Source organism: Oikopleura dioica, chromosome PAR (assembly GCF_907165135.1).
Source record: "Oikopleura dioica chromosome PAR, OKI2018_I68_1.0, whole genome shotgun sequence".
Lineage (NCBI taxonomy): Eukaryota > Metazoa > Chordata > Appendicularia > Copelata > Oikopleuridae > Oikopleura > Oikopleura dioica.
Window position 1 is genome coordinate 1,783,901 of NC_137293.1, and position 25,780 is coordinate 1,809,680.

The following is a 25,780-nucleotide window of genomic DNA, read 5'->3' on the forward strand; positions in this document are numbered from 1 at the left end:
ACAGCGAGTATTTTTCAAGAATTCTGAAATTTGCGCTACCGTAAAGTTCCCCGTTCGATGGGAAAGTCATTCGCAAATTATATGCCCTAGCTTTGAGAGAATTAATAGAAGGCAAATTATTTATTCCAAGACAGTGCGGAAATGAGAGAAGCGAAATTTCTGTCAGCAGCCATTTCCATAACGCGCGCCTAAGGCGTTTTTAACGTAAGAAATTTATTGGAACGGGAAAGAACTTGACTCACTTGCGTAGATCAATTATTCGGGTCAGACAGTTTCAGTGGGAAATATCTTGACCTCGTGATTCTATAAAAATTGTAGAAGAGAGCAAAAAAGATCGGATTTTCAGTTTTTCTATTGGATTCCAAAATTTGGAAAAAAAAAACTGGCATATCAGCAAAAAAGCCACTTCCGAACACGTCTTTAAGACTGACCCTGCATCGCTTATGACTTCGCCGGGGGCAAGTTTCTGTTCTAGTGCTCTGTGACCGCGCGATTCCCAAAGGTTGTGTTTTCATTAGTACTGTCGAATGAGAAACACGAATCTCACATATTTCATTTTCGGCGCATTGACCTATCAAGTTTTCTTTATTTTTTTCAAGAGCGCCTTATTCGATGCTGAGCCAAAATTTTTAAGAGAGAATGCTGCTGTTAGAAAAAACATTCCCTGTCCACAGAAACAAGCAGTTCACGCCAGGCATAAAAGAGAAACTGAAGAAGAATCGAAGACGATCAAATTGGCAAAGCTCGACCCAATTGATTTTTCCGAATACGCGCTGAAGCGAGCTAGAGTCAAGTTCTACCTCGAACGAGCTTACAACCCAAGAAATGAATCAAACGGAAAATGGTACGGAACAAAACCCTTGTTTCTTCGAGAAGAGTGCCGCTGCAATCGTCCGGAAAATTTCGGCAAATCTTACAACTACCAGCGAATGTTTTCAGAAGAAATAAATCAAAAATATACGACAGAAAATGAAATACGAAAAGAGCAATATTCAAATTTCCTGAAAGACAATCGTTTCTCCGAAATGGCATATCCGATGATTCGTCGAACTCCTTTCAACCCGATCGAAGTGCCGGTTTTTGGCCTGACTGTTCATCCTTACGAATCGATCATCATTCCAATAAAATTTCATTTGGAAGAGAGCGAAATGATCCAGTTTGATGTCGACTGCAGATTTTGCGTTTGGGGATTTGATCCTGCCAGGCGATGGAGAAATGTGACTGATGCGAATAAATTGACGAAGAAAATCAGGCTTTTTGTTGAAGAGTACGACGCGAGGCCTTTGATTGATATTGTCGTTGTGACGATGAAGAGACAACTGACGGGGGAAGAATTTGAAGCGAGATTTCCAGGTTTGAGCTTGAGAGCTTTATATCTGATAATTTGCGATTCTAGTGACGTATAAAACGATGCCAATGCCAATTCTCACCACCAGAAGCACCAATAAATTCCACGATATGGTTACAATCGTGACAAAAACTTTCATGCGCTACCCCTGCCTTGAACGTCTTCTCGATTCGATAAACAAATTTTACCCAGGGACTCAAGTAATCGTCGCTGATGATACTCCAACAGAGCATTACAAGAAGCTAGATACGTTCAAATATCCATTTGTCAAGCAACACAAAATGCCTGCTAATGCCGGCTTTTTTGCTGGAAGAGCTTTAGGAAACGGTTCGGAAAATCTTTTAGACAATTAAAATCGATATTTTCTGAACCCAAAAATCAGCGATTTCGCAAGTCATGACTGAATATTTTATCACCATGGATGACGACTTTTTGGTAACAGAGGAAACGAAACTTGAAGAGCTCTTGAAAATTATCGATGAAAGTGGCTACGATATAATTGGAGGCGGAGTAGCAAGAAACAACGACGAAAAACAAACTTGGGACAAGATGGGAAGATTCGACATAAAACGCGATGAATATGGGTTTTGCTACTATCGAGGTGCTTTTCAAATCAGACCACCTCCAAGTCTCCCGGGTTGTCGAACGAGGGACATTGTGAAAAATTACTTTATCGGTCGAGTTGCTACGACGGGGACAGTAAGAATGGATCCGCATTTTGCCAGAACAGGACATAAGGAGTTCTTTTTGGATGCGCTTGGAGAACTGAGAATCGCTAGGTGAGTTTAAAATTTGATCCAAAGAAGGCCAACTACATTTATCTTTAAGGTGAATCAAAATCTTGTATATTAAAAAAATCAGAAGTATTTCTTGAATATCATTATTATGGTTTTGGGATTAAGACTTAATCATTCAAGCTGTTTTTACGAGAATTTTAGTTGTGATGGCGTTGCTCCTGTTCTCCACGATCCGGAAGGATGCGATGGTCGATCAGAAGAATACAGCAAGTTTCGATTCCCCGAAAGATCAGAAGAAGAGCAGACCGAATATCGCTTTCAAAACGACAAACTGTGGTACCATAGAAACTATCTCAAATGCTATCAAGAACAGTATCCCTCAACAATTTAAACTTTTGACCTAGCCTTTTTCAATTAGGCCTCTAGAATTCTGCTAATAAAGAAAAGAACTCGTACATGAATGTGAACTTTATTGACCAAAAAAATCTTTTTCAAAAAGGGCGGGGGAAGCAAAAGCAGGGATAAAACAAATCACCATGCATCGTCTTTCTGGCCCAAGCGCTTGTACATTTGGCCGAGGATGACTCCGAGTTCACGCTGCTCGCCCTCGGCGAGACTGAATGGGAGGCGGCCGTGGGCAAATCGGTAGTTGCAGATGGCGGCGATGTCTCCTTTTTGCCAGGCGAGTGGGATGCCGTGGTTTTCGTAGACGTCGACGAAGGTTTGGAGCTCTACAGATTTAGAATTAAGGGACTACAACGATAAACCAAGCAGATCGTTACATTAAGATTAATCAAAAATATCTAAACGCCGAAAGAGTACGACTCTTATGGTTTCTTAAAAATCATGAGTGCATTACGCACTCTTAAAAGTATTTTACGGTAAAATTTTTACCTTCTCTTGTCATTTCACTGTCATCGCCAAAAGTAATTGCCAGTGGTCGTTCCTCCTCAGTCGCTCCTTCAAAAGTCTTCATGTACGGTTTCTCCATTACTGTTGGCCACTGATCGAACCAGGCGCTATGGTCGGCGATTGCGGAGTAGAGGAGATTTCGATTCGACTGAGGGTGGTATTCGAAGCCGGAAATGTAGCATTTTGTCTTCATGTATCCATTTTCGCCCCAGGAGACTTCCAGACCCTTTGCTTTTGCTCTTCTTTCTGCTTCTTTTGGGCAGTCGGTCATGAAGGAGCTAGGGAGGAGCGATGAGGAATGAATTAAAATGAGAATGGTTACTATTGCCAGTGATTGTAGACACCATCCATATTTGAGTAGCGCTCTTTATTCGTGAGACATCGGATGTAGCAGATTCCTTTGTTTTTGAGCTTCTGGCCGAATTCTGTTGCTAGGATATCATCCGTAGCGCTAGAATAACATTTAGTAGGGTTCAAAATACTCTCAAATAAGCGCATACCCGAAATTTTCCGAAACAAAAGTAGCTCCACGAAGAGGATCTTCAGGGTCTTCTATGGCTTCCCGGCAGCAGAAAGCAATACCGTTGACAGATTCGTTTACGTAGGCCATTTCGTGATGGAAGTGAAGCCAAGCTTCTTTTGGCGCGCCGATTTCGTAAACATTGGGGATTATTCCTGTTACAGAGGTCAAAATCAACCACGATCGGACCATCCAAATTTGGCAAAAGTCCTTTTGCGAATCCTTGTTTACTTAGAATTTGATTGTCGATTCTTTTTGACCTCTTGCCTTTTCTAGCATTGGCCCCGGCTTCGTACTTCGAGAGGGAGGGAAAGATGAATTCGGCCCAAAGTTTCATGGCTTCCAAATTGTCGCCCATTTCGCGGTTTCCGCGGAGGAGAACTAGTCCGACTTCGTCAAAGACTTTTCTCATTTTTCGGGCAAGCTGTTTCCATGGCTTTTGGAATTTTGAACCCAAGATTAAGGGCGTCGCCGAATGAACAAATATTATTTGCCCTCAATTCGACCCTGTTATTGACTTGTTCTTTTCAAAGCCTTGCCTGAGGATTTCCTTTTGGTCCATCTGCCATATTTTCATTTGTTGTGTCAATGATGTATTTTTCCGAGTTGATGACTTCCTTCTCTCGCCAAAAGACGGGAACAATCGGGTTGACTTCGAAGTTATGATTGGAAATCTTTCTGGCTGGTGGACGAACTGCAGTAGCCGCAGCGCGGAGTCGACGGGTAAAAAGTCGAGCACACATTTTCCGAAATCTGAAAAGCTTAAACTGAAACAGAGACAAAAAAGGATCAACAAGAAACAGACTGATTCTAGAGCAGTAATTTTTCTAAGAAATGGACGAAGTAATCAATGAAGTCCAAGAAATGCTCAATTTCGTTGATTTTTAAGGGTGTCAACAAGGATTTTCAGCATAAAGTCTCGAATAACTGCGATCTCTTTTTTGCTCGAGTTCATGAAAATACGGGTGGCGGGCGGCTTCGTTCGCAAAGGCCATTTTGCGAACGGCGTTCGCAAATTACGAACGGCGTTCGCAAAATCGAAAAATTTTTGCCCGAAAATCGTTCACAACTTTTTTCAAAATGTGTCCCAGCGGTAGAAAAAGACTGCTCCTGCCAAGCCAATGAGTTCTCTCCAAGAAAATGCGCGAAGCGCACACTCATGGCAAGATTTTTTTTTCGTTGCGAACGGCGTTCGCAAGATTACGAACGGCGTTCGCAAATTGCGAACGAAGCCGCCCTACACCCGAAAATACTAACAGAGTCCGACTCCCACTAATTAGCGCAAATAATTTTTCAAGAAAATGAATGATTCTGCTAATTTTAAATTATTATTTGAGCACTGGACTTTCTACTCAATAACACCAAGGCGATTTTCGAATGTTCGAGCGACAACTCCCCATTTTTCTTGAGGCGGAAAACGCCTTCTTTTTTCTCTTTGCTCACATGAAAGAAGACCTCTTAAAAACTCGTGATGTGAAATTGAATGTGATGCAAGAAATCTTAAATACGGCCTGGAAATGACGAAAAATCGTCTCATCCCTTTTAAAATTGCATCAGAACGAGAATTTTGGCCTGGGGCCCTCTTGTCCTTGATACATTTTTGCAAGGACATTCGTTTTAAAATTTTTGAAATCAAAATTTTTGCCAGCAATAATCTCTTAAATTCACGGGAATAATGGCAATGAGATTCCCACTGACCAGGTTAAATGTTTACTCTCTAAGTTTGAATTCTTTTTCTCCGATCACCCCCCGATCATGAACGTAAAGCGTGACAGCCCTAGAACAGTACGTTCCAAAATTTTCTAGTTTCTTCATTTCCTAATTTGGCCACTCAATTTTAATGATGATTCTAGCAAAAATATTCATGATAATCGATTTCTTGAGGCAATTGCTCAAGACCCAGCCGAAAAACCGATTTCATTCCTCTTTTCTAGCTCTAGAATTATGTAACTGATAGAGGAGCTAGATTATAAAGCGGTTATGCAACACAATCGGGCCATTTTACTATCAGACTGAAAGAAAAATGGCCAAAACAGTAAATTAGATATCTCAGACATTTGATTGTTTCAGTCTAGTACTTTTAAACAATAATCTTTTCGTTGATTCTTATAACAAACAACAAACCTTGAACCGTGGTGGATCTCTTTTGGGTCTAAAGAATAGTTCACCTGAGATCTTGGTGGAGAGTTCTGACTGAAATGGAAGGCGTCTGAAGTCTTTATATGGAAAGTCCAGACAGTTAGACATAATTCGAATTATCAAGTCTATGCGCGACCAATAACCTTATTGACTTAATTTGTGATTTTTGTCGAGAATCGACGATGGAATTTGCAATCGGATCATTTTTCTCCTTCTCTTCTCACGTGAAACAGAAGGAAACAAAGCGTAACAATGGAATGTTGTTGATTTGTCGTTGCTGAATTGTTTATTTCTAAATGCAAAATTCGCAACCGCAAGGATCGGGAAAACCAGCTCAGAATTTCGACATTTTGCGGTGTTGAATATTCGAATTCGAGGACCGATAAACTGCGCGTTTTCCGATAGTCGGCGGCATAACCCAGCAGAGTTTAATTTTTTGGATCAACCCTCTTCGGCGGCTTTTCAGCCAACAGGTTTGGAAGAGAGAAAAGCGCTAGAATAACATGTTTTAGGATCCAGAATGAAACTCCGCTTAGGCTTATTGGCATGGGCCGGGGCGCTAGATCCGGCTTGGAATCCGGATCGGCCCCTGCGCAATACGCGACCGTCGAGCGCCTTCACGGCAATGTCCGACATTTTGGACCGGCGTCGATACGACAAGGACCTCTATGATCGCCTTGATCAGCGATTTTTCAGAAACGGAAATGCCACTGGCTTTGCCTGGCCCGGTCAGCTCGACGCTGCTGGTGAGCTCACTGCTCAGGTAAGAAACAATCGCGAATCTGTGAAAATAAAGCGATTTTATAGGATTACTTGGTCGAATGCGGTCAAAGTGAAATGTTTTTCGCCGCTCGAACCGACTCTTACGATGCATTCAACGTTGTCAACGCCGCCGACTTCACCCTTAACGACTGGCGATGCAATGGCAACTCGACAAATCTCGAATGGGTCGGAATCGACGACGGAGCAGGAGGACAGATCGAAGTCATCTTCGCCTCGATCCCACTTGACAGTTGCAATACTACTGTCAGCTTTGATGCAGATACCAACGAGCTTGTCTTCTCCAACACGATCATGAACGGTGCTTTTGCTATCCACCAGGACGACAACGATGCGACCAACGGTGTTCATGGCGGTATCACAACAACTGTAAGTGTTTTCATGATCGATAGAAAATAATCTTTCGTAGTCCGTCATTGACTTTGGCGTCAGCTGCCGATACACCGCTGTCTACAACGATGTCGGTCTTGCCATGGAAACGGAGCACGCTGACATCAACCAGGTCATCAACGTTTTCGAATCAAACACCTTCGACTTCGCGATCAACTTCGTTGCTCCTGATGTCTCTGCACGAATGGGAGGCAATACTTCCTTTGTTGATGTTCCCGTTGCCGAGTACAACGTCGGTGATGCTGCTTACTTCTTCGTCGAGATGGAGCATCCAAACGAAAAGCTCTACTTGGAAGTCATCAGCTGCACTATGATCTCTGGCCATACTGACAACATGAACTACACGATCATCGACAACCAGTGCGTGGACCCGTACACCAACACTAACTTGATCGATCAATACGAGCCCTACAAATCCCTCATCTCCTTCACCATGTTCGAGTTTGTCTCCGACATTCCCGACTTGGAACAACAACAGAACGATCTTCACTGCTCGATTCGACTTTGCTTGAAGGACCCACAAGCTGCTGAGGAAATGTGCCCCAGCAACACAGCCAACTGTCTCTAGATTCTGAAATCTCAAAAATCAAATCATGGATTTCCCGTTTTTGCCTAATAGCAATCAAGTCAAAATGAAAAAAAATCGAAACGGAATCATCTTTGACCTCTGTTGTGAAAGCTTCGTGATCATCGATGAACTCTGACCTCAAGCAATCACGTGGCTAAAAAATGAAAGAAAAGGCTGTCTTTCTGCATCTCATTTATTTCCTCTCCGGTTTTTCGGTACCTGACGGATAGATCGGAAAAACGAGAAAGGAAATTTTTCGAGATCGAAATATCCCGCAAATAATACGCGGCATATTTTAAGCCTGAAAGACTTGTGGCCTGAAGACCTGTGGAAAATGAATTCTTATAACTGAGCTTTGTTATAAATAAATTGTCTTATAATTATGACTTTGTGTTGAAATATTCTTTCAAAATCGTGTTGAACAAGAGGGTGAGGTCTTGGCGGTGCAATTGTTATGCGCAAATCCGATTCTTTTATTTCGTCCTTGGCCATAAATCGCCGCGCGATAAAAATTGATCGTATAATAAGCTTTATCTGAAAACATATCCAAATTTTCGAAATGAAAAAAGGATTGTTTCTTTTGACGTTTATAGAGGCAAATTTATTGAAAGACAGAACTCATGTTCCGACGAGAGTAGAGAAAAAGCATCCTGGAATCAGTCGACTGCAATGTTTTTATCATCCGAGATGGATAAATTGCAGATCAAAGGCTTCAATGCAGCTTAGACCGGCTCCTGGAAAGGTTTACCCTCTGAAATATTGATTTCTCCGAAAATTCTTCAAAAAATATGAAATTTAATGTCCTCTAAAAAATTTCTTTTTAGGAGGTTCCGATTTGTCAGGGCGGCTGTATCAACGGAATATGCGAAGAAGTCTGCCATTACGGCCGTTGCGTTAAAAAGTGCAAGTGCGACCAAGGTTGGGAAGGACTCAGATGCAATGTGGATTCGAACGATTGCGACCGTCTACCTGTCAGCCCCTTTGACCGCCCTTGCGAACACAGGTTAAATGATTCACTCGAAATTTTTAAATTATTTCTTTTGAAGATGCGTGAATTTGGAAGGATACAGAAGATGTCTTTGCGAAGAGGGTTACGATTTGGCTGCCGACCAGAGCAGCTGTGTCAGGACAAAGAGTCTTTGTGAGCTAAAGGTAAATTCCGCGAGGGATTTAAGGGTGTACCGAGCTGGTTTAGAAATGCGAAATGGATTGCGAAGAAAAGAATGGGGTGGCTTTTTGTCTTTGTCCAAAGGTAAAATCCTCTGCAAAATTATACTGGCAATGAAATTGTTCCGTTATGTAACATTTTATATTCAAATCTAGTCGATGATAAAAAAACCAAATTATTTTTTCAACAGTTGAGTTATGGTTCTTCCAAATTATTATGATATAAATTTTCGCGCAGCCGGGCTTTATTCTTGGACATGACGGAAAAACCTGCGTCGACGAAAACGAATGCTTGACCCAAGGAATCGGAATTTGTCGAAGCAGCGAGGTCTGCCACAATGTCTACGGAAGCTACAGATGCGATTGCGCCAAGGTAAAGACCCCTTCTTTCTCTCTCCTCATTTTCAGGGCTACGCTCGACCTGGCGGCTCTCATCTTTGCGAGGACATTGACGAGTGCAAGCTTGGACTCCACGATTGCGCAGAGGATCAAATTTGTCAAAACTTTCCCGGGTACTTCCAATGCATTTTCAACGAAGAAGATTCTGATGCAGAAAAGCCCGAACTTGTTCCGTACAACTTTGATGAGGGCAGAACCAATTTGAGACACGCAGTTCCGATTGCAGAAGAAAGAGATGAACTTGTCGGCCAGGAAAGGTCCTTTACTCGAGGAAAGCCTTAATTCTAGGATAAAAAAATTGACCAATAAAAAGTCTTCATATGAAGATTACGTCGAATCCGACTACGATGCATCTTACGTTTACAATCAAAAATAAACCCCTAACTGACAAAAGTGAAAAAATAAAATGTCTTTATTACATATCAAAAAATATCGTGTGCATAATCTCAAAAAAATATCTTATGTACACATGCATGCAGAAAACAGCTCAACTCGGAGCGACTGGAGGTAAAACTGGCTTGATGACGAAGCGCTTCAAATCTGGTCGGTGAATTTCTTCTAGTCGGGATGCCAGATGCGATCGGGTGTCTGAAAATGGCTTTACGGGAGAGCGGGTTAAGGTGTACCTGTCATAATTGGTTCGGCGCGTCTCCAGGAACAGATCATTGATCGGATTCTTTCGGGCTTCTCCAGCTTGCTCAGGATTCCCAGTCCACCTCTCTGAAGCTAGAAATAAGGGTAACAAGATTTATTCGAAAATAACAATCACCCCAAGGGTTTCGCCAAATCTTTTGGTCTCATATTCGCTCAGATGTTTTGCAAGATTTGTCGCCGGATCTGACGGTTTTCTTTCTTCAGCTTCGACGACGCTAGAATTTGGTAGGCGTTATTAAATCTCAAGACGGGGATCACCTTAGGCGCCGAATGAGTTTTGGTCTACGAAGAGTTATCTTCGGAATCGGAACCTTCGGCAGCGTTACTGGAATTTCCACTAGAACATGATCGAGTTTTTCTAGCAGGCATCTTGATTCGTCGATTTTTCTAGAGATGACGAAGGTTTTATCAATGAGCGTCGGGGTCGATACACAATCAGTTCCAGAAGCAAGTTTCTCCAGGCCGGATTTCTTCGATGAGACCATCGCGGTAAATGTCCCGCGGTAAGAGGATGAAGTGTGGTTCCCATATTGATTTGTGTAGGAAAGCTTAAAATTTTTAATTATTGATAAAAAGTTTTGAGGGGAGGTAAGGGGTCTTGGCTAAATTGTTAGACTCTCTTCTAAGTGGTTTAGGCGTTATTCGTTTATTGTTAATTTCAGTTCGGTCTCAAATATCGTAAATATTTATGGCAATTAATAAAACTTCATGTTATGGCTTTTAATCTGAATATTTTCTAGAATTATCTTACCATCATCTGAGCCTGTGAAATCAAATGTCTCTTGTATCGAACACAGATCCACTCTCCCGCTTCCTTCGGTCGTTTGATTTGAATATTTCCCTTCACATTGAACCAAATTATCTGCCCCTCTCTGACCATATAATTCGGGGTCGATTCATCAAAATTATTTTCATATGCTTCTTCTCCGACAGTAAAGTCTTTGATGAAAATGTCTTCTTCATTTTCGTGAAAGACGAAGATTGATTGTTCTTCTGGGTTTTCTTTTCGGCGGCAAATTGTCATTTTGATCGGATTCTGGCGCTGGAAAGAGAGGAGTTCTTCGAGGATGTTGAGAATTGCACTATCGGGATGCCGACCATCAGTTCTGAAGATTTCAAGTTAGCATTTGCCCAAGGAATAGGAATCTTACGGTAAGATTCTTACCTGATGAGCAAAAGAGATCTGATTGGATTCTGAAGCTCTAGCGAAACGAGTCCTCTCTGTCTTTTGCTCTCTCTCAACTTGACATCATGATTGACCGACCAGCTTCCATCCATTTCCTGAATCAACAATCTAACCGGCTCATCCAGCCGCGGATCCAGCTGATTCTGACTCGTCGGAGCGATACTTTGTCTTCTGATAGCTTGAGAGTGAAAGCCTGCTCCTCCAGATTGATATTTTGCCAGTTGATCGGAGAACGGGCAGTTGCAATTGAGAACGTAGCTTTTTCGCAGAGGAAAGTTGTATTTCGGTATTTCCGGGCAAATAATAGAACTTGTGCCAACAAGCATCCGGCATAGATTTCCTTCGTATTTGGTTCGGTGGATCAGATCCGCGGAAATGGGAATCACTCTCATGCCAATTGTCAGCCGGTGGCGGGAAATTTTCGATGGGAACTTTTGTTGAGTTATTGTTATTACTAGAGTCGACCTCTTTAACCCCGGAACGCATGGCCATTTTTGCCAATTTCTGACCATTTTTTAACCCAATATTGTCGCGATTTGGGCATAAAGAGAATAAAAATCCGGGTTAATATATTATAACCGGACTCTAAGCTACAAAAATATAACTTGAGCGTGGTCATATTATATGCGTATATCAAATAAAATATGGGTTTTTTGATGAGCAAAATCGTATTACCCAAAAATGGGTCGTATATGCGTTTCGGCGTTAAATCTAGGTCTCCAGGAAATTTTTCGACAAGCAATCAGAGAGTCCAAGAAAATGTGCTACGCAAATATCCCACCGAGAAATGCTGGTTAGGTTCTCATGGATAACAGCGCCATTTTTTATGAAAAAGCTTATAAAAGGAGAGATCTTTTTATCAAAATACGGTAAAAAATGAAACTCAAGTGTTAGAAATCATTCCATCGATTATTGCGTAATTATTCGGTTAAAATGATTGTATGCCAAGGAAAATAAACAAAACTCATTCCTGAAAATAAATCCTTGAATCAGCCTTCGATTTCACCATGCCTCCATGAGTACTGACTTCAAGCCTATCTCGCAGGATACCATAAACGAGAGTGACATATTTGCATCTTCTGGTTGAAATTTTCGCGAAGTTTTCTTCAAAACCATCAACAAATCTTCCATCAGCTGGAAGATCAATCCAGTGAATGCCATCTCTTGACCCTCGAGCGCGAATATGCCTTTTTCAGCGGTTAAAAAATTCCTTTTTTCTACATCAAGTCGCTTATATAACGAAAATTTCAATCTCAAATCTTATTGGTCATTTCAAGAACAGACCTAAAATTGACCAAAAAGAGCGCTTTACTGACATTTTCGTCGCTATAAAAGAACTTTCGTAGCTCAAAAATATAATCTTTTCAACCACCTTCCTTGTATTAGACCTATAGAGAAGTTCAAACGGAATAAGAACAGAATAGTCTGTATCCGGCTTGAGAAAGGACAGAACCGGAGACAGGGACTCGTCATGATTCGAGAGCGCTTCAAAAATAATTCTCTCCTTTATCTCATTTATTCGTTTACCTTGCTCGAGTAAGTCGTCTTCGAAGTCAACTTCTGTAAATCTGTTTGGCAAGTTCAATTCAAAAACGCATTTCAGCTGGCCAAAGCGGGTCCAAGAAGATTTGTACCCAGCTGGGTCTTTTGGCGGAACGAAGGCTTAAAATTTTTGCTCTAGAAAAGACTGTACAATCGTCTTACCATCATCGACGGAAATGACTGTAGAAGCATCAGAAGCAGTCGAGTCCTGAGAGCTTACTGAACCTTTTCTAGAGCTCATTCTTGAGCCAGATCTTGAGCTTTTTACCGACCCTGTTTCTTCCGAAAATGTTGGTCGAGTACTTTCAGCTCGAGACTCTGCTGCGGATCGTTGAGCACTTTCGAGACCATCATCTAGAGCAGTTCCAACGATGGTGGGGATCACGTGGTCAGGGAGGACTTCGGAAAGGGTTGTTTTGAGAAGTTGTTCTTCTGGAGAAGGAGATTTGGACTCGCGCAGAGATGAATCGCTGTCAAAAGAAAGGGTTCAAACAAAAAAGATAAAAAAGAAGGCCATCTTTTGATGCTATCAACACAGAAAAAGGGCAGTTCCTTGTTCAAACAAGTGACAAGTCGATCAAAAACCTTCTTTGTGGACAACGCCCTCTTCTGATTCTAAATTATTTAAGTAGATATTTGACTTCGCAAAATGAAACAAATTTAAAATGACTCGAGAGGTATAACATATTTTGATTTGATAAACTCAAAAATGAGAGAGAGTCCTCATCTGCTTAGAATGAATAAAAAGAATGCTTTTAATTGAATCCTCTGCCTGAAGAAGAATGAGATGAATAAGAGACTTCCGAGCCCGAATCTCCATCATCCTCCTCTTCTTCATCCTCTTTTTCTATCCTTGATTGTCTAGCAGATGCCTCCGCAGATTGAAGCCCTTCATCAAGTGCCTTTTCTTGCAGGTTTTGAATCAGCTGGTCAGAAACATCTCCTAAAATATTTTTGAAACTTTTGCCATGGCGACGGAATCTGGCTATTTGGCTCCACAAAAGACAGCGTGAAGTGGCACTTTTGACTTTTTAAATGTCAAATTATTTGCTACAACATGAAAGTTAAATTCGTCCTATGTTTCGCAGTTACTGTATTTAAATTATCTCGACAAAAAATTTTAATTTCAAGTATTTTTTAGACACCATAAAACTCTGATTTTTGAAATAAAAATATGCTTTCTTTAGAATTTCTTCATTGATAGAAAATTATTAGAAATTTAATAATGGCATCTTGATTGACAAGTAAAAATCCACATCCAAACAAATAAAGATCCCAAGTGAAAGTAACAGAATTTTGGACATTTGAGAATTGAGTGAGATTAGTTTATCAGCGCTTGGAGATGAAAAGATTTGGGCACACGGTCGCTATGTTTATGTTTGACTCAAGTGATCTTTCCTAAGCAATAAATGTCAGTATTTGCAGATAGTAACTGTGTGCTCAGCAAAAATTGATTTTTACAGTTTTGCTTTTTATAGAAAAGAACTCTTAAAATCGTTCAATGAAAAAATACAAAAGATTAACTGTCCAACTCTAGGACTCTTTTTTCCCTAGAAAAGGTAAAATTTCCTCTAAAAATTAAATAATTTTTTCATGAAAATTAATTACAAAATTGTCAATTTCAAATTGATCAAAGAAAATTCATATTTTGAAAACAGTTTCTTACCTTCTTTTTTCATTATCTTTGCTCCTTCGAGTTGTTTCGCTAAAATAAAAAATTAACCGTCTTTTTTTCTTTGAATAAAATCAACCTTCTTCCACTTCGTCATTCTCTAGCTCTAAAATATTCTCTTCCATGATTTCAAATTTTCAAAAATCAAAAAGTTCTGAGTGCAAAAACAGCGAAAAATATGATGACAGAATTGGCTGTCGTGCAGAGCCAAGCCTGTGCAAATATCACAATTCTGTAAATACCCAAAAATTGTCACGATTTTCTCTTTCTAGCGTAAATATGAAGAGTAACAAATCTCCCCCTCTGATCTCATTCTGACCAGCTACTTACCAACGAGGGAAATCGCCTGTAAAAGTGTTTCGACTACTGTTTTTCAAGGTCAAAAATTTATACTGAAATTTATAGTGAAAAGTCATTAAAAAAAATCCAATTTTAGATTTTAAAGAAATTCTCGACATAGTTCCTGTAAGTTTATTTTGAGCCGCTTGACACATATTACTTTCCCCCTCGCAATTGTCAATCATTCTGTTGATAGCGTCAATTTTCAGCAAATTAAGGTCGCTTGTAAAAGACGGAAGTTCCATCAGATGATCCCGCAAGATAAGTGCCAGAATTGCCGATAACTCTGAACGAAAATTAAGTCAATAGAGACAGAACCAGAGTTTATTCTCACCCTGTAGCTTTTGAAACAGAAAACTCGCATCCTTCCCGGCTTCAGAAAGGAAAGGTTGAATTGCTGAAGCGACTTGTTCCTTGAAAAAAAAACGGTTTTAAAGTCGAGTAAGGAATTCCGGACTCACGGGAAATGGCGCTTCCGGAAGGGGGCTCTCGAGACCGCCGCGCATCGCATCTTCGACGAGCTTCAAAACGACGGGAGTCATCCGCGGTTGATCTTTTTCGGAATCTAAAGAAAAGTTTTTCTGATGATGACTACGAAAATCTTACAGTTCGATGCTCTCGAGAGAATGCCTTCGTCAAGCGCTTCTTGGACAATTTTCATGACTTCGGGGGTTATTGGAGGGTAGTAACTTTGGTTGTCAGAAGATTCGACCATTCTTGACTGCGCTCTAGAATTCTCCGCGCTTTGAAGGCCATTGAGAAGTGCTTGTTGGACTAAATCCGCAGCTTCTTGTTGAAAGTGGTCAAAACTGGAACTGGCGTTTTCCTCTTTTCCGCTTTCTTTTTCATCTTTTGCCGCTTCGAAATTGAATGTGACGCGTTTTGTCTCCTCTTCTGCCATTCTAGAGGCAACCCGACTTTGTTCCGCAGATTTCAGCGCATCGATCAAAATTGGCTTCCCAAGCCGGCTGACATTCCTGCTCACTTCTGCTGATTCCATTCCTAAATGACTTGTAAAACATAATTCAGAGCGGTAAAGACGAACCATTATTGATTGAAGACGTGACAATATCAGAAACCAATGGAGTGATTCGAGGATCAGAAGATCCCAAAGTTTGCTCGGCGGCGATAGGAGACCTAGGAGCGCTGATACTGTCAGATATTACAGTCGCTTCCGAGTCAGGTGCATTTATTGTGACTTCGGCTTTATCGGGTGCATTACTTGATAATTAATCAAATAAAAAAACATTGTCTACTCCTTGGTAAAAAGATGAAAAAATAATAATCCCTTCCTTCATTAATTCTGCCAGTCGGAAGTTCTGGGCTAGAATTTCCTGAAATAACATCCGAATCTCCATTTTGACTAGGGTCAACATTGAAAGCTCTTTTGACAAGCTTGACAACTCAAAAAAAAACCGCATATATCTTCATGTTCCAAGATGAATCTTAAATTTTCTAAAAAGAGTTGTTGAAGCTTTTCCTAGAAACAGCTCTTGAAGCATTGGCTGATAAAAGACCGTCTTCTAGGGCTTCTCCGGCAACAACAGATGTCATCATTTCATTTTTCAGAGCGTCGTTTGCCATTCTCGACGCAATTCTAGAGGCTTCTGATGATTCTCCATTATAACCACTCTTTGTTTCATCGTCCACAAAATCGGTAGAATATACTTCTTCTTTCTCAACAGCGGCCTTTGCCATTCTAGAGGCAATCCTAGAAGCTTCTTTTGACGCATCAATAAGGTCTTCTTTGTTGTCATCAGAATCTGACGAACTGCTGCTAACAAGGTCTTTCTGAAGAGTTTCTTTCGCCATTCTAGATGCCATTCTTGACGCATTTTTTGACGCATCTTCGTCAGACTCGCTCGAACTTGAATCTTGTTGATTCAGAATCGCGGTTCTTGCCATTCTCGAAGCAACTCGTGAAGCTTCCTTAGAAACATTCTTTGAGTCAGCGCTTTTATCTTGACCAGAGGTTGTTTCAGTGGTTCCTTTGGCCATTATAGATGCAGTTCTAGAAGATTCTAAGGGCAGCTCTGCTGAATTTTCTTCTTTGATGTTCATTGATTTGGAATTTTCAAGAGCATCTTTGGCGATTCTCGATGCAGCTCGAGAGGCATCTCGTGAAAAGTCGTTCAAATTCTTGAGTTCTTCAGTGGTTGTTGATGATTTTTCAGGCGTGCTTGATCGACTTGAATATTTTGAAGAAGCTGGCGAATCTTCGGGTCTGAGAGCACGAGAAAGAGCTCTTGAGGCTTTTATATTATTGAAAAACCATAATTTCTATTTGGTTTTGTAACGCCGGAGTTCAAGTTGCCATTCGAATCATGAAAAAAGAATTATATGTAGGTTATTATATACGGTTATCCAATCATTTCCTGAAGCCGAGACGAGTCCATCTTCCATCGCTTTCTCGACAATCTCTTTAGAAACTTCTTCTTCGATCGTCTCTTTTGCCATTCTTGATGCAACTCTTGAAGCTTCTTTTGATTTACTTTCTCTCTCAAAAGCCGGAGAAGGTGATTTTGAAGAGTCTGATGATTTGGCACTTGTTGCTTCTGGACTCTTTTGATCCAGATTCTCCACTTAATTTTTTTTCTTTTAAAAACGATCAAAGAGATAAGAGCTTGTTCCGCAAACAATTCCTCTTTTTATTAATTCTAGTGTTCAATCATTAATATCGCTCACCTTGTTTAACCTCTTCACCTTTCAATTCTTTCTTCTCTTCTCTGAAATAAAGTTTCTCTTCGTTATCTCCAAAGTGGAAAAAGTCAATTATTACTGAATAACAGAGCGAAAGTTCTTGTCCGGAAGTAGTTTCCAAATGGGCTATTTGAATGGATCTTATCCTACCTGATCAGTTCTATTGTCTCGGCTACCAGCTCGTTCACAAAAGGAGTCAATCGCGCTCGATCGATTTCTTCTAGCGCTTCCTAGCAAAATTTTTTTCAATGCTTGAACTCAATTAAAGGTCAACAAACAATTACTTTCAACAAAAATATTCATCAAACTGAACCTGAATCTCTCTTTGCGCCGATTTTCGACCATCTTCCAGCGTTCTCGCCACCAATTCATCTACCGTCGGCGTTATTCTTCCGAAACTCTGATCTTCTTCCAGAGCGTTTTGCACTAGAATTCTGACAAAAGGTGTCAACCGGCCTTTTTCAGAAAAATCCATGACAGAAATAAATTGTGAGAAATCAACCGCGGAAATGAAAGCGACAAAATTTGACAAGTGTTTGACCGGACAACATGGATACAATTGTTCTCTGCCACTCAGACTCTCTGATGTAGATTTGTGATTCTTGAAATTTATAATTTGAATGTCATGAAGAAAGTAATGAGTAATGATCATGGAAGTTTATTTCAGTATACAGAAAATCAGTTCATTTATTATTTGTTCTTTAGGTCGGGTTTTTATTAATTTGAAATATTCTACTCTTCATCTTCATCCTTTTTACTACTGTGATTCGCGTAGAACTAAAAATATAAATCAAGCAGAGTCCTTCATGTTTTCAAAAAATACCTTGTTCGCTTCAGCAATGGTGTTGAGGAGAGGGCGACCGTTAGTTTCAGGAAGAGTGAAGAGTAAGACGCCCGAGGCGACGCAGAAACCTCCATAGATGACTGGAGGTAGCCATGGGATCTAAGATGAGGTTGTCATTAAATCGACTACTCGCAAGACTTACAGATTTCCAGAATTCATTCACAAACGGCGCACAAATGCCGCCAATTCTGCCAACCATCGATCCAAGTCCCAAAGCATTTCCTCGAATTTCAGTCGGGAACAACTCTGCTCCGTAGATCCAAATGACAGCAAAAGATCCGGAAACTCCGAGTTTCGCGCCAAACATGAGCCACCTGAGAAATAAGGATATCCTTTTGCAAACTGGAAACTGTTTACCTGAAGAATTCTATTGTCCATTCAGCTGCGATAAAGAGCTTTAGGGCCATTCCTCCGAGCATACAAACGCCGGCGAGGATAAGCGGTCCACCGAGGAGAATCCGGCGACCCCAGATCTAAGAAAATTTCCAATCCTTATTTCTTTCTATCTTATTACCTCTAAGAGGAAGAAGGTGGGAATATATGCAGCGACTTCGACAAGCCCATTGATAACATTATTCATATAAATGTCTCCAGGAAGATCCCCGGCGGAAAAGATCAGTCCATAATAGACCATGACAATGGTAATGAATTGGAAGCAAAAGTTCAATGTCACCATCAACAATGGCGTGCCAGAAGTAAACAAGGTCAGTACTGTATGATTGGTCGTTTCAGCCTCTTCTTCGGGTTTTTCAGTATCAGCTACTTCCTCGCATTTTTCACGGAGAGTTGCGTAGAAGTCTTCTTCGGCGTCGCCAGAGGAAGAGGAAGGATTGAGTTTTTGAAGCTCGACGTTGTTGTAATCGACGCTTTTCGAGGCCTTGGCGAATCGCTCTAGAACTTTTCGTCCTTCATCGTATCGTTTCAAGCTGTAGAGCCATCTTGGCGATTCCGGCCAGAGCCACCAGGTAAGTGCAAAGGGCAGTGTAATGAAAGCAATTGCATAAGTCAGATGTCTCCAATGCGGGAATATGTAAGAAAGAAGACTCATAAAAACATAGCCAGCGGCGAAGAGGAAATTCGGGATCATGCCAACATATCCTCGTGCATCTGGGCCAACGAATTCCACGGCTAAGAGATAAAATGAATGAAATGGGGGCAAAGGAAATCGGAATACCGAAGACATTGTAGGTGATGTAAGCAGCTTGATTGGCGGACTGGACAAAGATTCGAATGGTGACGAATGCGAGATATCCGGGAAGGATTGCCTTAATTATTGTTAAGTGTAGAAATCGAAAATAAAATATCAGCTCGAAAAAGCATTTACTGTTTATCTAAGAAAAATTGATTCACCATGTATCACTTGATTAAAAATTCTTATTTGAATAAAATTTCACATCTTTGTGGTTTTTTTATAATCAAAATTTTTATGAAAAATATCAATTTTCAGACCTGAAGAAGCGCAAATGAACCAGAAGCCGCAACAGCCACAATAATCGTTATCTTCCTTCCCCATTTATCAGAGCAATAGCCGGCCAAAAACGATCCAATAAACAAGCCAACAAAAGACATACTCGTAGCAATTGAGTTTCCAAACGATCCACAGGCAAGTTTGAATTCGGAAGGCACTGTTTCGGTGAATTGAGAAGTGTCGAAGATAACTGTTTCGGAAGTGCAGTTGAGGGTGTCGTACCCGCTTTTGTCAAGAGCGGAGAGGCAGTCGGGAAGGAGAAGGGATGAGTCGGAACAGTCTGTTACAGGGACTTCGTATGCTTCGCATTCCTGTTCGATTGAGACTTGCGTAATGTTCAGCAGCTCGGAAAAAGTAAAGTTGTAGCCAGTGTAGTCATCCAAGCCTGTCGGGCAGCGAACATCTAAAGAATCAATTGAATTTCATAATTACGATATTGAAAACTTGTTTTTGTGCGAAGCGGACATCTTTCATGGCGCAGCGCCAAAAATTTGAACTAACGAGATGTTTACCTTGCTTTTTCTGGGCAAAGACTGGATAAGTTGAGTGAAGACCGTCGATGAATCCGGTAAACCCGACTAGAATAAAGGACTAGGGGATTCAGCTGTTAGATTGAAATTTTTACCCATGATAACGACGAGAATGTGGTAAAGGGTGACTTGTTGGAGGACATTCCAGCACCAGTCAAAACCTGAAAAAATTAAAAATAATGAAAGAAATCATCGAATGTTATGAGACCAAATCGAAGCTTATCGTATCATTGATCATATTTTTTATTTAAAAAATTATAATTAATTCGATAAATTTTAACCTGTAGTTAAATAACTCTCTTCTTTTTTCTCTTCCATCTTTTTAACAATCTCTTATTTTTAAGAAATAAAGTTCCCTCTCTTTTCCTTATCAACTGAAGGTGAAAAAATTTCAAATATTTCTTCTTGTTATTTTCCTCTATTTTGAGTTGGTGGTTTGCCACACACAAAGGGCCATAATTTGACGAGCTTTGAAACCTTGGTGAACTCAGCCGTCACCTTCAATTGCCGCCCTCACACCTTTTCTCTCTTTTATCTCGAATTCGAAAAATTAGAAAAATTGAAAGAATGGGGAGCAAAAGAAGGAGAAAAAGGGTTTGAGAAAAAAGACAAATTCCGAGGAAGACGTGAGACATGAAAATTGACCCGCGAATATCGATCGATCAATTTTTCAAAAGCGGATCAAATGAGGTTGAATTCGAATTTTGTTTTTAGCCAAGATAATAACTACAGTTGTTTCTCAATGTCTTTTAGAGCAGGGTTAGGATTTAAGCTTCAGAAGTCAAGTCCGATATATTTTATAAAATCATGTTAAATTAGCCAAAAATGTCGATTTTCAATCAAGAGGGCAGAAATTGTAGAGTTTAATTAATTTTCTTAAAAATTCTTCAATAAAAATTTTCTGCAAAACGAGGATAATAAACTCAGACAACTCAAATTTGGTCGAAAAGACACCGGGTCTATAAAATCATCAACTAAAGTTGTTTGAAATTTTATGCTTGAAATTCTCGTTTGATTTTAAAACTTCTTTACCTGTGAATTTATCCACTTCTTCTCCCATTTTCTCTTCTTTTCTTCTTTATTCACGAATTTCTGAAAAGCGTAAAGGCTGATTTTGATATATTATATATCATATATAAGTCTAGCCAGGATATGAAAAACTGATATGGGGGAGTTACAAGACTTGTCGGTGCTAATACGCGTCGTATGATGCGTTTTGTGTCTGTCTAGTCTATTGAAAAACTTGAAAACAAAATATTTCACTAAATAAGCACTTTTTTCGGGAAAGAAAAAAGGTTGAAAATTCAGGATTCAAGGTGAAATTTCAGTATCTCTTGATCAATGAAAGCTTTTTGGTAGTAAAAATGAGCTGTTTGAGAACTTTTCTACCGCAATAGCTGCACTTAGCAAACAAGGGTCTGCGGTTTCTTGGCAAAGAAAAGCAATTTGAAGAACCAGCGAAAACTTATCGTCGTGCGTTCGTTAGTTCTTCTACCAGTCCAAAGGTCAAAGCTCAAATTTTGAGATCATGATGATTTCGCTTTTTCGATTTTGATAGAGCCGAGGGGTCTTTTTGCCTTTTCTAGACCAAAAGGACAAATTCATTTATTTCAATTTATTCTTATTCTTATCTGAGAGCATTCTGAAAAGTTAACGTCAATTTTGATCGCTCTCATGTCAAACTGACATTGTCAAGGTTGTCAACGCTGTTCTCAAAGCTCAATCTCTCCCCTTCTCAAGAAATGCTTCTTCATAAAGAGCTTTCATAAAATGAGAGATTGGCAAGCGAAATGCGTTGTCTGCTCAAGCCGCGGAAAGGCGGTTGTAGTGGACAACGAAGTTTGGTAAGATATTCACAATATCTTATTGCTAGTTGTTATATTTAAAATTTTCAGGATAATTCCAAATTCGGAGCAGGAGGCAAGAAAACAACTGCAAAAATGGAACACCTTCCGAGTCAAGCACTACAAAACAAAGGGACGATTTCAATACGTCAGGAACCCAATTAATAATCAGTATGAAATCAAATAAACTGTATATCATATAATAATTCTAGTGGCTTTGGAACGTTGCCACAATTGATAACAGTTGTTTCTTTGGGGTCGTTGTTTTGGATTGCTGTTGCGCTTTTGACATCTTATCTTGTTTTTGAGGGAAAGAAATTTACGGCTGGCTTCGGTTCTGCCTGTGTGATGGAGTACAAGAAATGCATTCTTGATCATCCTTTGCGAGAGTGTGTCCAACCGTTGAGAAATTGCGGAAATCCATTTCATGAAGATTTCAAAACATTTGTCATGCCAATTTCAGCGGAAGACGGAATAACCATTCCCCCGCCTGGCTATGAAGAGCAAATTTCATTCACTCCAGAAGAAAGTGAAGCGAATGAAAAGGAATGCCTCGAAGTAGTGAAATTCGGTGCTGAAATGTGCAAGCAGCTTTGTTTGAAACACGACCACGCAAAATATTTCTTAAAGAATATGAGTGAATGCTCTGAAATCTGTCTTCACATCGGAGTTCCAACCGAACAGATCTGCCCCTTGCATGAAAAATGTCCAGATGGATGCCCATGTCCCGAGTATATATGTACCAAGACTAATCAAACCAAAGCAGTAGTATTTGTGAAGGCTAAATATGATTTTTATACTGATAAGTATACGTCACTCAGGCGAGGGTCGATAAAATTCTAAGAAAAGATTTCCTCGAAAACATGGACTACAATTTTTAACCCACCTTTTCCCTACCAGAGTTCGAAATCCCGCGTTTGCCCGGGGGAAGATACGGGCACGGGCAAGAAAGTGAAGATTCCCGAGGGCAAAAGCGGTCACGGGCAAAAAAACGAATTTTCTCGCGGGCCAAGCGGGCACGGGCACAATATAAAATATTCCCGCGGGCAAATTCGGGCACGGGCAAGATTCCCGCGAGCTTAAACGGGCACGGGCAGATTCAATGCACCTTATGAAAAAGTGTTTAAACTATTTAAATAGCGTGGAAATAGACACCAAATACTTGAGGGAGTATATTGAAAACTAATCTGCATACAGAACTGTTATGACGTGCTTTTTTAAGGTTAACGAAGTTTTCCAGCCCATTTCCACCTTATAGACCCCCGAACATTATATCTTTACAAATCAACAGAAAATTTTAAGAACTTTAACGGTTCAAAATTCTAGAAAACTCCACTTCCGGTCGGTTCCAGAGCCGGAAGTTGACGTAATTAAGGTGTTATGGTGAAGTGTGACCTATAAAATTGATGCTCAGACGATTTCCTATCATTTTAGACCAAGAATCAAGACCAACCGCGGTAAAATAAACCGGAAAAAAGTGAAAAAAATTCATCACTTTATGCCTTTTTTTTACAAAATTTTAACGGACGTTTTGACCAGGTTTGGGACTGTTTCTTCTGAAATATTGATTTTAGGATGACTCGAAATCTTCTGAGCATCAATTTGATAGGTCACACTCTACCATTTTAACTAAATTTCGTCAACTTCCGGCTCTAGAATCGACCGGAAGTGGAGTTCTCTAGAATTTTAAACCGTCAAAGATTTTGAAATTTTCTGCTGATTCTAAAAAGTATGGTGTTCGGGGTCTTTAAGGCGGAAATGGGCTGGAAAACTTCGTTAATCTTAAAAAAGCACGTGTATATGCAAAAATAAACTCATGGACGATGAACAATGCACATTGTGCATGCAGAATAGTTCTGCAAAATGCAGAATTGTTTCGATCAGAAATCGGAGTGGTCTCCGTTTGCCAAAGTCGCCGTTTGCCCAAATCGCCGTTTGCCAACTTGGAGAAACGGAGATTTGGGCAAACGGCGATCTGAAAAAAGTTTATATTAATTGATCATTATACATTATTTGACTTTTTTAATGTCAATCCTGGCTTCTTCAACGCCAATCCTGGCTTCACCAACATCAATCATGTTTTCTCCAATATCATCGACAATATATCAATTATGGCTTCTCCATCGCCAATTCTCGCTTCACCGACTTCAAATATGGCTTCTCCAATGTCCATCCCGGGTTCTTCGACGTCAATCCCGATTTCTCCATCGTCGATCCCGACTTCTCCAACGTCGATCCCGGCTTCATCCATCTCCATCTCGGCTTTTTCAACGCCAATTTTATCTTGAAGAAGCCATGATCGACATTCGAGAAGCGATGATTGACAACTGAGAAGCCGGGAGTGACGTTTGAGAAGCTAGGATTGAAGTAAGTGACGCCCGGATCAGCATTGAAGAAGCCGGGATTGACGCTGGAGATGCCAGGATTCAAGTTTGAGCCACCAAGATTGACGTCTGAAAAGCTAGGATCGAAGTTTTTGAAGCCAGGATTGAAATAAGTGAAGCCGGGATTGAAATAAGTGAAGCCGGGATTGACTGTGAAGAAGACAATAAAAGTTATATGATCAATCAATTTAAATTAATTCACATCGCCGTTTGCCCAACTTGGGGAAACGGAGACCATTCGGTCGTAGTTTCTAACTAGCTCCTAAAACTTGCGATTCGAAAATCCGAATTGATTCAGGGTCGTTTTTATTTTATTTTCTTATTTTGAAAAATAGGCTTGAGATTTAGCAGTAGAAAAAATGTTCCCCCGGGCTGCCCTCGGGAATATTTCGTGCGGGAACGCGGGCAAATCGCCCGTGCCCGTTTATGCCCGCGGGAATCTTCTCATTCATGCCCGTGCCCGTATCTGCCCGCGGGAAAATTTGTTATAGTGCCCGTGCCCGCTTGGCTCGCGGGAAAACTCGTTTTTGTGCCCGTGACCGTTTTTGCCCCCGGGAATCTTAAATATTCTGCCCGTGCCCGCCCGCCCGCCGCCCCCTTGCCCGGGAGCCGCAAAAATTTCGAACTCTGATTCCCTACCCTAGCACTAAGAGAGCGTAATGATTATGTTCATATTCTATCCTTCAATTCCGCTTTGAATAGACTTGATGTTAATATAACGGATATTCAGATGGACTTTTCTACTAATTTGATCGAATGTACAGTGTTTAATAGGAACAAGCATTTTCTCGTTAAAAGTAGATACAGAGATACAGGAACTTCGTTCAGGCAAAAATACTATACAGGAAGAGCTACTTAAAAGAAAAGATATTCTTAATCCAGGAGTCTGGATTCGTTTAGCGAATTCGCTTCGCTTCGCTTTCGCTTTTTACCAAAAATTTTCGCGAAAAATGAAACCGAATTTGAAATGTACACTTTTTCGAAGATTATATTTTTTCGAAAAATTTTCGCTTCGCTTCGCTTTCGCTTTCGAAATTTTGATTCGCTTTCGCCTTTAATTTTTGAGACCCCTGCTTAATCACAATCGAAATTTATGAAGCTTCTAAGATTTATCACTGACCGTTATTGATGAAGACACAATAAAAGCTAAAGAAATCGCCTTACTTGGTCGAGTCAATAATGAAAATGAAGGCTCAGCATGTGGACATGGGCTCTACGAGACTGAGTATAGTGAAAGAAAAATAATTCATCACGAGCGGCTCTTTTTCTGTTTGAAAGCATTCGGCACTCTGAGACCTTGCAAAGTGGCAGATCCAGACGATCCGCGAAATTTGAAATTGATTGAGAAGCCTATTCCATTTCTCTTTGCGAATAATGGACGTGACAGTCACGTGTTTACCTTTAAAAGACGCTTTGTAAGAAAAATATATGTGAATCTTGCGAAAACGTTTATTTAAGGGCTTGCTCGCAAAGACTTTCTTCAATGTGGTTAATATTGTTGAGTTCAAAGAAAACACGAATTATAATGGGAGAACTCGGAAGGGACACTGGACTAACATTGCCCTTTCAAATACTGATGAGGTTACTAGAAAGATATCCAATTATTTTGACGCCGATATTATTCAAGTGATTCCAGTAAGGTTCAAAAATAGTATCT

At 40.4% G+C, this 25,780-nt stretch overlaps 10 protein-coding genes and 1 long non-coding RNA gene across 13 annotated transcripts; 5 read left to right on the top strand and 6 right to left on the bottom strand.

Annotated features, from left to right (window-relative positions):
- Positions 1–514: 514 nt before the first annotated feature.
- Positions 515–2,512, top strand: LOC145702785 (beta-1,4 N-acetylgalactosaminyltransferase 1-like). Of its 2 annotated transcripts, XR_014134333.1 has the most exons (3): positions 515–1,353; positions 1,397–2,127; positions 2,287–2,512. XR_014134333.1 is itself a non-coding variant. In XM_081780054.1 (2 exons), the coding sequence occupies exons 1-2, from the start codon at positions 528–530 to the stop codon at positions 1,699–1,701; spliced, it is 1,131 nt and encodes a 376-aa protein (XP_081636180.1). In that variant the 5' UTR covers positions 515–527; the 3' UTR covers positions 1,702–2,205. The 2 variants fall into 2 exon arrangements, 1 of the variants encoding a protein (XP_081636180.1); XM_081780054.1 differs by lacking the exon at positions 2,287–2,512 and having other exon boundaries at positions 1,397–2,205.
- On the top strand, positions 1,766–2,476 carry LOC145701111 (beta-1,4 N-acetylgalactosaminyltransferase 1-like). Its single transcript, XM_081778339.1, has 2 exons — positions 1,766–2,127; positions 2,287–2,476. The coding sequence occupies exons 1-2, from the start codon at positions 1,766–1,768 to the stop codon at positions 2,474–2,476; spliced, it is 552 nt and encodes a 183-aa protein (XP_081634465.1).
- Positions 2,513–2,538: 26 nt separating the features above from the next.
- On the bottom strand, positions 2,539–5,691 carry LOC145702787 (uncharacterized). Its single transcript, XM_081780056.1, has 7 exons — positions 5,642–5,691; positions 4,057–4,270; positions 3,785–3,941; positions 3,498–3,672; positions 3,320–3,448; positions 2,980–3,275; positions 2,539–2,816 (listed from the first exon to the last, which is right to left on the bottom strand). The coding sequence occupies exons 2-7, from the start codon at positions 4,258–4,260 to the stop codon at positions 2,617–2,619; spliced, it is 1,161 nt and encodes a 386-aa protein (XP_081636182.1). The 5' UTR covers positions 4,261–4,270; positions 5,642–5,691; the 3' UTR covers positions 2,539–2,616.
- Positions 5,692–6,021: 330 nt separating this feature from the next.
- Positions 6,022–7,780, top strand: LOC145703501 (uncharacterized). The gene is made up of 4 exons (XM_081780863.1): positions 6,022–6,129; positions 6,169–6,419; positions 6,464–6,805; positions 6,846–7,780. The coding sequence occupies exons 2-4, from the start codon at positions 6,177–6,179 to the stop codon at positions 7,392–7,394; spliced, it is 1,134 nt and encodes a 377-aa protein (XP_081636989.1). The 5' UTR covers positions 6,022–6,129; positions 6,169–6,176; the 3' UTR covers positions 7,395–7,780.
- Positions 7,781–7,942: 162 nt separating this feature from the next.
- LOC145701112 (nephronectin-like) lies at positions 7,943–9,242 on the top strand. Its single transcript, XM_081778340.1, has 6 exons — positions 7,943–8,136; positions 8,219–8,397; positions 8,441–8,546; positions 8,590–8,646; positions 8,800–8,934; positions 8,970–9,242. The coding sequence occupies exons 1-6, from the start codon at positions 7,954–7,956 to the stop codon at positions 9,240–9,242; spliced, it is 933 nt and encodes a 310-aa protein (XP_081634466.1). The 5' UTR covers positions 7,943–7,953.
- Positions 9,243–9,371: 129 nt separating this feature from the next.
- On the bottom strand, positions 9,372–11,227 carry LOC145702992 (uncharacterized). Its single transcript, XM_081780294.1, has 6 exons — positions 10,780–11,227; positions 10,366–10,720; positions 9,873–10,162; positions 9,730–9,829; positions 9,587–9,686; positions 9,372–9,548 (listed from the first exon to the last, which is right to left on the bottom strand). Exons 1-6 carry the CDS (start codon positions 11,190–11,192, stop codon positions 9,448–9,450), a joined length of 1,359 nt encoding a protein of 452 aa, XP_081636420.1. The 5' UTR covers positions 11,193–11,227; the 3' UTR covers positions 9,372–9,447.
- A 537-nt stretch (positions 11,228–11,764) lies between these two features.
- Positions 11,765–12,818, bottom strand: LOC145701113 (uncharacterized). Its single transcript, XM_081778341.1, has 4 exons — positions 12,505–12,818; positions 12,328–12,462; positions 12,176–12,285; positions 11,765–11,986 (listed from the first exon to the last, which is right to left on the bottom strand). The coding sequence occupies exons 1-4, from the start codon at positions 12,581–12,583 to the stop codon at positions 11,765–11,767; spliced, it is 546 nt and encodes a 181-aa protein (XP_081634467.1). The 5' UTR covers positions 12,584–12,818.
- A 279-nt stretch (positions 12,819–13,097) lies between these two features.
- Positions 13,098–14,192, bottom strand: LOC145701114 (uncharacterized). The gene is made up of 3 exons (XR_014134255.1): positions 14,094–14,192; positions 14,009–14,047; positions 13,098–13,285 (listed from the first exon to the last, which is right to left on the bottom strand). It is a non-coding gene; the product is annotated as an uncharacterized LOC145701114 (long non-coding RNA).
- A 201-nt stretch (positions 14,193–14,393) lies between these two features.
- Positions 14,394–15,557, bottom strand: LOC145701115 (uncharacterized). Its single transcript, XM_081778343.1, has 6 exons — positions 15,399–15,557; positions 14,960–15,355; positions 14,815–14,918; positions 14,688–14,766; positions 14,471–14,639; positions 14,394–14,406 (listed from the first exon to the last, which is right to left on the bottom strand). The coding sequence occupies exons 2-6, from the start codon at positions 15,351–15,353 to the stop codon at positions 14,394–14,396; spliced, it is 759 nt and encodes a 252-aa protein (XP_081634469.1). The 5' UTR covers positions 15,354–15,355; positions 15,399–15,557.
- A 2,141-nt stretch (positions 15,558–17,698) lies between these two features.
- On the bottom strand, positions 17,699–21,063 carry LOC145706174 (organic cation transporter-like protein). Of its 2 annotated transcripts, none has more exons than XM_081783696.1 (10): positions 20,928–21,063; positions 19,991–20,056; positions 19,878–19,943; positions 19,347–19,768; positions 19,072–19,162; positions 18,412–19,025; positions 18,255–18,370; positions 18,040–18,211; positions 17,877–17,996; positions 17,699–17,830 (listed from the first exon to the last, which is right to left on the bottom strand). In XM_081783696.1, exons 1-10 carry the CDS (start codon positions 20,953–20,955, stop codon positions 17,786–17,788), a joined length of 1,740 nt encoding a protein of 579 aa, XP_081639822.1. In that variant the 5' UTR covers positions 20,956–21,063; the 3' UTR covers positions 17,699–17,785. The 2 variants fall into 2 exon arrangements, with proteins under 2 accessions (XP_081639822.1, XP_081639821.1); XM_081783695.1 differs by lacking the exon at positions 20,928–21,063 and adding an exon at positions 20,177–20,408.
- A 602-nt stretch (positions 21,064–21,665) lies between these two features.
- On the top strand, positions 21,666–22,582 carry LOC145701118 (uncharacterized). The gene is made up of 3 exons (XM_081778346.1): positions 21,666–21,739; positions 21,791–21,910; positions 21,952–22,582. Exons 1-3 carry the CDS (start codon positions 21,666–21,668, stop codon positions 22,580–22,582), a joined length of 825 nt encoding a protein of 274 aa, XP_081634472.1.
- Positions 22,583–25,780: the final 3,198 nt, after the last annotated feature.

Bases quoted from the DNA above. Each gene is read 5' to 3' on its own strand.
- LOC145701113 (XM_081778341.1), bottom strand. From the start codon at position 12,583: ATGAGCTCTAGAAAAGGTTCAGTAAGCTCTCAGGACTCGACTGCTTCT. The intron at 12,286-12,327 runs GTAAACGAATAA...TTATTTTTGAAG, and splicing joins AGACGACTTACTCGAGCAAG to CGCTCTCGAATCATGACGAG. The intron at 11,987-12,175 runs AAGGTGGTTGAA...CGCTGAAAAAGG, and splicing joins TCTATAGGTCTAATACAAGG to CATATTCGCGCTCGAGGGTC.
- LOC145703501 (XM_081780863.1), top strand. From the start codon at position 6,177: ATGAAACTCCGCTTAGGCTTATTGGCATGGGCCGGGGCGCTAGATCCG. The intron at 6,420-6,463 runs GTAAGAAACAAT...GCGATTTTATAG, and splicing joins CTGGTGAGCTCACTGCTCAG to GATTACTTGGTCGAATGCGG. The intron at 6,806-6,845 runs GTAAGTGTTTTC...AATCTTTCGTAG, and splicing joins ATGGCGGTATCACAACAACT to TCCGTCATTGACTTTGGCGT.
- LOC145702787 (XM_081780056.1), bottom strand. From the start codon at position 4,260: ATGTGTGCTCGACTTTTTACCCGTCGACTCCGCGCTGCGGCTACTGCA. The intron at 3,942-4,056 runs GCAAGGCTTTGA...CCATGGAAACAG, and splicing joins GACCAAAAGGAAATCCTCAG to CTTGCCCGAAAAATGAGAAA. The intron at 3,449-3,497 runs GTATGCGCTTAT...ATGTTATTCTAG, and splicing joins TTTGTTTCGGAAAATTTCGG to CGCTACGGATGATATCCTAG.
- LOC145701118 (XM_081778346.1), top strand. From the start codon at position 21,666: ATGAGAGATTGGCAAGCGAAATGCGTTGTCTGCTCAAGCCGCGGAAAG. The intron at 21,740-21,790 runs GTAAGATATTCA...TAAAATTTTCAG, and splicing joins GTAGTGGACAACGAAGTTTG to GATAATTCCAAATTCGGAGC. The intron at 21,911-21,951 runs GTATGAAATCAA...TAATAATTCTAG, and splicing joins AGGAACCCAATTAATAATCA to TGGCTTTGGAACGTTGCCAC.
- LOC145702785 (XM_081780054.1), top strand. From the start codon at position 528: ATGAGAAACACGAATCTCACATATTTCATTTTCGGCGCATTGACCTAT. The intron at 1,354-1,396 runs GTTTGAGCTTGA...TTGCGATTCTAG, and splicing joins ATTTGAAGCGAGATTTCCAG to TGACGTATAAAACGATGCCA.
- LOC145706174 (XM_081783695.1), bottom strand. From the start codon at position 20,213: ATGGAAGAGAAAAAAGAAGAGAGTTATTTAACTACAG. The intron at 19,026-19,071 runs GTATTCCGATTT...TTTATCTCTTAG, and splicing joins CATCACCTACAATGTCTTCG to CCGTGGAATTCGTTGGCCCA. The intron at 17,997-18,039 runs GTAAGTCTTGCG...ACCTCATCTTAG, and splicing joins TGAATGAATTCTGGAAATCT to ATCCCATGGCTACCTCCAGT.
- LOC145701115 (XM_081778343.1), bottom strand. From the start codon at position 15,353: ATGGAATCAGCAGAAGTGAGCAGGAATGTCAGCCGGCTTGGGAAGCCA. The intron at 14,919-14,959 runs GTAAGATTTTCG...ACTTTTCTTTAG, and splicing joins TCTCTCGAGAGCATCGAACT to ATTCCGAAAAAGATCAACCG. The intron at 14,767-14,814 runs GTGAGTCCGGAA...TTTTTTTTCAAG, and splicing joins TTCCGGAAGCGCCATTTCCC to GAACAAGTCGCTTCAGCAAT.
- LOC145701111 (XM_081778339.1), top strand. From the start codon at position 1,766: ATGGATGACGACTTTTTGGTAACAGAGGAAACGAAACTTGAAGAGCTC. The intron at 2,128-2,286 runs GTGAGTTTAAAA...CGAGAATTTTAG, and splicing joins GGAGAACTGAGAATCGCTAG to TTGTGATGGCGTTGCTCCTG.
- LOC145702992 (XM_081780294.1), bottom strand. From the start codon at position 11,192: ATGAGAGTGATTCCCATTTCCGCGGATCTGATCCACCGAACCAAATAC. The intron at 10,721-10,779 runs GTAAGAATCTTA...TGAAATCTTCAG, and splicing joins AGATCTCTTTTGCTCATCAG to AACTGATGGTCGGCATCCCG. The intron at 9,830-9,872 runs GTGATCCCCGTC...ACCAAATTCTAG, and splicing joins AAACTCATTCGGCGCCTAAG to CGTCGTCGAAGCTGAAGAAA.
- LOC145701112 (XM_081778340.1), top strand. From the start codon at position 7,954: ATGAAAAAAGGATTGTTTCTTTTGACGTTTATAGAGGCAAATTTATTG. The intron at 8,547-8,589 runs GTAAATTCCGCG...GAGCTGGTTTAG, and splicing joins AGAGTCTTTGTGAGCTAAAG to AAATGCGAAATGGATTGCGA. The intron at 8,647-8,799 runs GTAAAATCCTCT...ATTTTCGCGCAG, and splicing joins CTTTTTGTCTTTGTCCAAAG to CCGGGCTTTATTCTTGGACA.